The 8381-nt window shown below is 35.2% G+C and overlaps 1 protein-coding gene across 1 annotated transcript; it reads left to right on the plus strand.

Annotated features, from left to right (window-relative positions):
- The first annotated feature begins 260 nt into the window (after positions 1–260).
- On the plus strand, positions 261–3615 carry LOC139854035 (uncharacterized). The gene is made up of 4 exons (XM_071843362.1): positions 261–390; positions 2222–2935; positions 3063–3251; positions 3329–3615. The coding sequence occupies exons 1-4, from the start codon at positions 261–263 to the stop codon at positions 3613–3615; spliced, it is 1320 nt and encodes a 439-aa protein (XP_071699463.1).
- The last annotated feature ends 4766 nt before the right edge of the window (positions 3616–8381 follow it).

Genomic DNA, 8381 nt, shown 5'->3' on the forward strand with positions numbered 1-8381 from the left:
CGTAAATCTACAAATTAATCCGAAGTTTTAAAGTTCAATTTCAGACCTTTCAGAAAAAGCATGCAAAACTGATGTTTGAAAATTCAGTTTCTCAGGTACTAGACTGTTACCTCTTACCTTTTACTGTTCGGCAGCTTTTACTGAAACCGAATTTTGGAATGCCGGTTTTCAATTATAAACTACTCTATATAAACCGACATCTATTAGAAGAAATGGATGTATCACTCTCTTCTCCAAACCTAACTTTTCAATTTGTAAACATGTCGCCAACTCTTGTTCAGATTAATGTGTATTGGAATGGCCAGTTTTCACCACAATTCAAGTTTTACTATGGGTACAAATATAAGTACTTTCAAAATGTGGATGTTAGTCAATGGACAACTTTCAAAGGTGTTTGAGTGGCTGAAAGAAAACGCTACTGTAGAACACTCGGGCGTGATGTTTTGGAATGAAGGTAAAGGAAAATTCGAGCATCTTTGCGAGGAAGATGAATGGAATTTAATCAAAAACGAAGCAATTGTGAAAAACCAACCTCTTCCATTGCATCTAATTTAATTATGTGTTAAATTTCTATGTGTTGTATGTGTTGTTTTGGTTTTTAATTATGTTTTTTTTTATTTTCAAAAATTTGTAACCGTGATTTTGATATTAATAAAAGTATTGTTCAAAAAATTTGTATTTTGCATCAAACTACTATTAATATTATATTGTTTATAATGTTGTTATTGATTTTAAGGTAATAGTAGTAAAAAAAAAACTGTCAAATCTAAGTTATTTAAGTAAATTAAAGGTTAAAAAATACAGAAACCCTAAACCGAAGTTTGAAACTTCGGATTTGACCAAAACCGAAGTTCCAAACTTCGGTTTTGGTTTTCTACTGACACCTCACCCAAAACCGAAGTTCCAAACTTCGGATTTGGCAAAACCGAAGTTTGGAACTTCGATTCTACCATTTTCGTAACGTTTTTTGATAAATTTCCATTTTTGCAAGTCTGGTTAAAAAAATTACTATTTTAAAAAAAATCCCATATCAACTGTTGAATTTTCATTATAGCTTCAAGATACCCTCAAACATCTCATACTCCATTACTCTACTACTCTTTAAATCTAAAACAAATGAACAACCATTATTATAAACAACCAACAAGTGCTCGATCAGCTGACTTTTAACCCTTCGGTAGAACGTGAAATCTAGACTAGAGGTGATATCTAGTTATGTGATTTGCAGTTGTTCTACATCGTTTGCAAACATCATTATACATCGTCTTTATACATAGATTCATACAGGATCGATCGAAATCGGATAATTAAACAGCAAACTCTGTCAACTCTTGATCTTGGAATTGAAGATAAAGTATATGTTTTATTTTAGTTTTTTTTTTTTTTAACACATGCTATTTTTTCTTCCTTGTTCATTCACTCCTTAAAGTTGTACCCGTATTACTTATAGAAATACATGTGAACTATCATAGTCTTACTAATTTGAAGCAACATTTCATTTACCAAATTTAAGAAATCATATGGAATTTTGAGTGTCACTGTTGCTTTATAAGGTTTTTTTTTTTTTTTTTTTTTTTTTTTTCAATGTAAGAATATATATGTTTTACTAATTGAGTGTCACTGTTGCTTTATAAGTTAGTGTATTAATTTACCTTTTCTTTAAATGCAGGTTCTTTCTTTATGATTAGTCTTTGGAGCTCATCGAACTTGGAATGAAGATATTCATGTTTTAATCTTTTTACAGAGTTATTTAAGTTTAGGTGTAGAATGTTATCAATGATTTTGTATTATTTGCACATCTTGTTTACATTTTAAATTTCACATGTCAAATTAAGTTCGTAATTGTAATATGTTATGAGAAGTTAAAAACCTTTTTAATGATATGTTCACAGATGATTAACTTTTGCTTTAGTTCAAGTATTACAAATTAAAAATAGAGAATAGTGATTTACATCTAATGAATTAAATTATGAGATACCACTAATTAACATGCTTTTACTCATTCAAATACATTGACGAGCTCAAATTTTCTTAACGAGCCGAGCTGAATTCGAGCTTAAGCTTGATTGAACATTTTAGAAAAAACGAGCTTGTAACGAGGCGAGCTCGAGCTAAAATTCTAAGGCTCGAGTCGAGCCGAGCTCTAGCTCGAGCTTTCTTAAAACCAAACGAGCCGAGCTCGAACATTACTAAGCTGGGGCTTGGCTCAGCTCGTTTACAGCCTTAGTTGTTGGTGACATCGACTTGAATTTTGATAAGAGGGACATAGTTGTACATAGTATTTCAGATGGGTTACAGAGAATTTGTGAACTACATCCCCAGTATTTGGCACTGCAATATCCTTTGTTGTTTGCTTATGCCGAAGATGGATATAGGCCGGATATTGATCATCGAGACGTTAATGGTACAACCACAAGTAAGAAGAAAAAGGTAACTATGCGGGAATTTTTTGCATACAAAATACAAGATAGGTTCGAACCAACTCTGGCGCATATGGCGCGCAAGCTGCATCAGCAATTATTGGCAGATGCATACACAATGATCGAGTCCAAAAGAATATATTACATCAGAAACAATCCGAAAATACAAAGAGCAGATACATTCTCAAACCTCACACAAGCTACTCTTACAGGTGATGTCATTAACAGTATGTTGGGAAATCGAGTAAAGTTGCCTTCTTCCTTCACATGTAGTGCTAGGTATATGATTGAAAATTACCGTGATGCTATGGCGTTGTGTCGTGTATACTGTTATTCAGACCTATTCATAACTTTCACGTGTAATTCAAAATGCCCGGAGATAACAAGAGCATTAGAGGGAACATATTTTAGTCCAGAAGATAAGCCTGAATACCAGTCGAGAGTTTTTAAAATGAAACTCGACAGACTAATGGATGATATCAAGAAAAACAACATTTTTGGACGGGTACAGGATGGTATGTTTTATTTCATTAAAAAGCGTGTCATTAATTTTAATAATTCACTTTAAAATGATATGTATTATTTTTGTTTAATATTACAAAACATTTGCCTAAAAGATCGATGTTTATCCTCTCATTGCAGATCTTTATACTATTGAGTTTCAAAAACGTGGATTACCCCACGCACACATATGCATCTTCCTTGATGAATGTGATAAAATGCTTGAACCCGAGGATGTTGACGAGTATATTTCGGCTGAGTTACCGGACAAGGATGAAGATCCAGAACTATACCGACTCGTGACAGAGTATATGATTCATGGCCCGTGTGGTGAAAAGAATCCCAGTTGTCCATGCACTCATATAGAAAAAAAAAATGCACAAAAAGGTTTCCAAAACCTTTTGCAGACGTTACCAGTGTAGATCACGATGGATATCCGATATATAAATGGAGGGATGATGGCAGAACGGTCAACAAACAAGGTCATGATCTTGACAATGGAAATGTTATTCCATACAATGCATTTCTTCTTAAAAAATATCAAGCTCACATAAATGTTGAATGGTGTAACCAAATAGGTGCTATTAGGTATTTGTTCAAATATATCAATAAAGGAAATGATAGAATAACTGCATGCATATGCAATGAAGAAACCGATGAAATGAAAGAATACTATGACTACAGATACATATAATCCTGTGAGGCTGTTTGGAGGATACTAAAATTTGATATACATAATCGAAATCCTACTGTTATACTATTGGCTTTTCACTTGGAAGATCAAAATTCCATTATATTTGATGAAGAAGATTATATTGAGAATATTTTAGATCAACCTTCGGTTAATACATCACAATTTCTTGAATGGATGAAGTGTAACCAGACGTACGAAGAAGCAATGAAATTAACTTACGTTGAGTTTCCAACAAAGTTTGTTTGGAACAAACAAACTAGATTATGGACTATAGAAAACGATTTACCGGTTCCATAGGTCGTATCCATCACGTACCATGTGACACCGCTAATTTTTTTTATGTGGCGGAAGCATTTATTTATTAATTACAAAATAAACAATAACTATTGTTAATACAGTACAACTAGTGTCACGTGTCATTTTAACAAAATACATGTTTATATGGAGCAGACGTATTTACAAAATGTTTACAAAATGTCACTGTTTAAACAAAGCAAAACGACATCAGAGTTGACTCCTGTCAAACATAACATCACCATGCCCGTCTTCTCCCCAAAAAGCATCACTTAAAAAAACTAACAACCTGCAGGGAGGAGATGGAGGGGAATTAGCACGAAGCTAAGTGAGTAAAACTAACTACAAGCAATAGTATACAGGAACCATCATACTAATCATGTCACAAAGGCTAACACACAAACATCACCCAAGTGCCGTCTACAGAGACTCTGGCGGCTCGGCCAAACCATTAACCACCAGCTGATCGAACTGGGGCTTACCAGAAGTTCCTCCACCACCGTGTGTATATATATAATCCACACGCGATGGATGCGTCATTCACATATATATACACCTCGATTGTCTAGGCTACCACATGAGGAACCCAACCCGCAGGTTGATCTCTCCTACTGATAATGCTAAAAACAAACATATATTTCATAGCATTATCCTTCAAGAAAGACAAGCTTTTAGTTGCAATTGTTCTAATTTCAAGTAATTATCGTTTAAATAATAAAAGGTGAAGACAAAAGACAGATTCGACGATTTGAAGACGCAAATGACCAAAAAGCTAAAAAGTACAAAGTACAATTCAAGTGGTTCAATTTATTGATGAGAAACGTCTCAAAATTACAAAAGTACAAGCCGCAAAACGCAAAGTACAAGATATTAAATTATACGAAAAGGCGTTCGAAAATCCGGAACCGAGACATGAACCAACTTTCAACGCTCGACGCAACTGAGCTGAAAGTACAAGTTAACTATGCTCAAGAATATAATATAATATTTAAATAATTCATAATAAGAATAATAATAAATAATAAAAAGTTGTTAATTGAGCATAGTTAAAGGATCATAAGTGAAAATATTTCAATCAATAATTCAATTCAGTGAATTGAATTATCGTTAGCTACCTTTCCAGCTAACTTTCCACCTTGCTACAGTAATTCATTTTGCCTATAAAATGGAATTCACTGAGGCACCAATAGATACACCTTCACCTCTTCATACTCTTTCTTTCTTTCTTTCTTATGTAATTTATATTTATATTTATAATATTAAGTTTAATTTAAGATTAATAATAATTGGGTTATTGTAAGAAATGTTTTACGGGTTTTAAAGTCGAAACTCTGTCCGTGTAACGCTACGCGATTAATCACCACTGTAAGCTATGTTCTTCCTTTTTAAATTAATGTATCGTAACTAAGTAATTATTATGCTTATTTAAGCCGAAGTAATCGTGATGTTGGACTAAATATTAAGATGGGGTTATTGGATTTTGTACCATAATTGGGGGTTGGACAAAAGACCGACACTTGTGGAAATTGGACTATTGACTATTAATAGATGGGGGGTATTGTCTAATTGAGTGACAACTCATTGGAGTCTGTCGAACCTATCTTCAAATTAATTAACCTAATAATTAATAATGATTATTGATAGGTCAGATCATGTTGAGATTGAGAGAAAAGATAAGATATAGTGAGATTCTGTATATAGGAAGAAGACTCGGTATGAGAGAGAATCGGTACAAATTAAATTCCACAGCTTCTAGAACTCAGTTACAATACAATGGCTATCTAATTAGGACTACATAGGTTCCTTATATAGCCCTCTTCTAAGGAACCTTCATTTAAGCTTAATTCACATTAACACTATACAACTTCGGGGTCCTAACAATCTCCCCCTTAGTGTTAAATGTGAACTTTACAATATAATCCTATCGAAAGCTAAAGGAACTTTGTTCCTCTGAAGTGAACTTTAGATTTGAATCCCTTGAGATTCTCATATCTTCGTATATTCACTCTTGTTTTGAGATGACTTTTCAATCTTGTGAGAATGTACTTGACAATCTCATTATCTTCAGTTGAATAGTAGTTATTGATCAGTCTCCATCTCATGTATTTGAAAGCATACATCAACGTTCCGTCTGAGTATCTTCTGAAATCTGAGACTCTGATAAAGATCTTTGTATAGTAGGAATTGACAAATGCAAACCTATATGGACAGTCGCTCACTTCAAGTAAGGACATGTATCTTAGCTCTTCAATCACTTGATTTGGCGGTTTGATTCCGAGCTTTTTGTGTTCAGATTCCAATCCCATTTGAAAATCATGAACAGACATTCATCTCATCGAATCAAGAATAAACCTGTAGACTGCCTTCATTGCAATAGCATGATAAGTTGTTGCAGATTCATTCAAGTTAATCAAATAATTGTAAATGAAAATAATGTCGTCCATCTTCAGTTTATCAAAATCCGCTTCTGAAAACTGATAATCCTCATCATCCATTCTTGTAACATGAAACAATGGCATCTTCACTTCATCCTTATTAATCATCAAAATCTTATTTATGCTTTTGATCTCTGAATTCCGCTGAATTTGAAGTTTCTCTTCATTCTTCAATTTAAATTTATTGCGAACACTCAGATAAGCTTTGAGATATTCTGGTTTCTTATGATATTTCCATGCACCCAGAACACTCATTGATGCAGAAAGGACAAGATCAGAATCACCATAGATTCTATACGCTTGTTGTTCAATGAATGGTGAACGAAGAATCTTTTTCTCTTCATCCTCACTTAGTTGGTAATCAGCATCATGCTCAAGAACAATCTCTGCAGTTTGAAATGGAACATTCAAATCAGGAGGAGTCGTAGTATCTTTTTTGCCATTAGAGAAAATCTCCTTTTCGAAGTGTATTCCAAATTCATCAGTTGGAGATGTCAAGTTAACAAATTGATGATTATTGAATTCATTGGCGATACTCGATGACCCCTTCAAAATATCTTCAATGTTGTCAAAATTTTGATTGTTCTCTTGAGATAACTTATTCTCTGATTGATCAGCTGTATCCATAATCATTAACATCCCTGAGTCACCCTCTCTCTGACTTTCTGATTCATCTAGAAAACTTTCACACTGCTGGATTTCCTCAATTTCATCACTACCAGAATTAGATATATCAACAACATCTTTATCCTTCTGTTGACTAGATGTACTAGCTTCATAACCACTGGACCGATGACCACTTTGTCTATTCTCCCCCTCTTGAAGATTATCGAGATCAAAATCATCATGATCAGGCATGTGAATTGGTCCAGGTGACTTGCATGGAGAGAAAGGATACACTATCCTTGCTTGCTCAAGATAAATCATCATAGTCTCACGAACTTCATCAAGATCAGTCCGTTTAGCAAACTCAGCAAGATAGAGCTCCTCCACCTCATTGTCAGAGAGATACTGTAATCCATATCTATTTGAAATCCGAGAAGGTGACCCAGTTGGTGAAACAACGGTGTAACCATGAACAAAAGCAGCATCAGCAGCATCTGTTGAAGGCGATGTCGATGGAAGTGTGTGAGTTGCCGTGAGGGCAGGTAAGGATGATTGTGCGGTATTATTCTTATATGTAGGGATGTACATACTACTAGTCAAATTCGTGATATCCCCTTCTGATGGAGGTTGGGTAACAACCGGAGTTGTCACCGGCGAAGTTTATTTCGAAGCATCCGCCTCCATGACTTTAGTCTCATGGGACTCTGACAGAGTAGCAGAACTACCCGTCGGTTTAGCTCTCGCAGAGATATTGCTATCTCCGACTCCTGAAATCATTGATATACCATGAGGTGGTAAATCTCTTTCAGTTAAAGACTCTTCCTCCAGACCCTGAGATTCAGAATCTGGAAGAGAAGTGGTTTGATCCAATGGATCACTTTCATGAACCAAGGGATCAGTCTGCTGGAAGTCTGATAAATATCCCGAAGGATTGTTATGTTGACTCATTTCCATGGGATGCGACAGATCTTCCTCATCAAGATAAGCCACACCTCGAGACCCTGTTGTACGTTGAGGTACAGGAGGATTTCCAGCCGATACGCAGGGTGCCTTTTCAAGAATTTTCGGCTCCCCTTCGGCCGTTCTGGACTTCAATGATTGAGTTTCCTCAATCGATTGAGTCAACGCAGACTTTACTGCAGAGGAAGACTTTACTTCCTTAGATGCCGAAGCACCTTGCTTTGTAGGATTTATTATTAAGTCCTATTTAGATTGGATGGGCTTAGTGGTCTTTTTACCATCTGTGCGTTTAGATCTCTTGCCTACTGAAACTTGCGCTTCATTTAGCGTAGGGCTTACTGTTATTATTGGATGTGATACGGAGATGGGTGAGGGTGACCTAATTGGTTCTAAGTCATGGTCCGTATCACCAACGGTAGTAGTAACTGTTTGGCGGACGATAGGTGTCGAAGTCCTAGATCTAGTTACTCG

Source organism: Rutidosis leptorrhynchoides, chromosome 6 (genome assembly GCF_046630445.1).
Source record: "Rutidosis leptorrhynchoides isolate AG116_Rl617_1_P2 chromosome 6, CSIRO_AGI_Rlap_v1, whole genome shotgun sequence".
NCBI lineage: Eukaryota > Viridiplantae > Streptophyta > Magnoliopsida > Asterales > Asteraceae > Rutidosis > Rutidosis leptorrhynchoides.

What these genes read in the sequence shown, in the direction of transcription:
- LOC139854035 (XM_071843362.1), top strand. Translation starts at nt 261, where the DNA reads ATGTCGCCAACTCTTGTTCAGATTAATGTGTATTGGAATGGCCAGTTT. An exon ending in TCAATGGACAACTTTCAAAG is followed by an intron (nt 391 to 2,221) that starts GTGTTTGAGTGG and finishes GCTCGTTTACAG; the next exon opens with CCTTAGTTGTTGGTGACATC. An exon ending in TATGATTCATGGCCCGTGTG is followed by an intron (nt 3,252 to 3,328) that starts GTGAAAAGAATC and finishes AACCTTTTGCAG; the next exon opens with ACGTTACCAGTGTAGATCAC.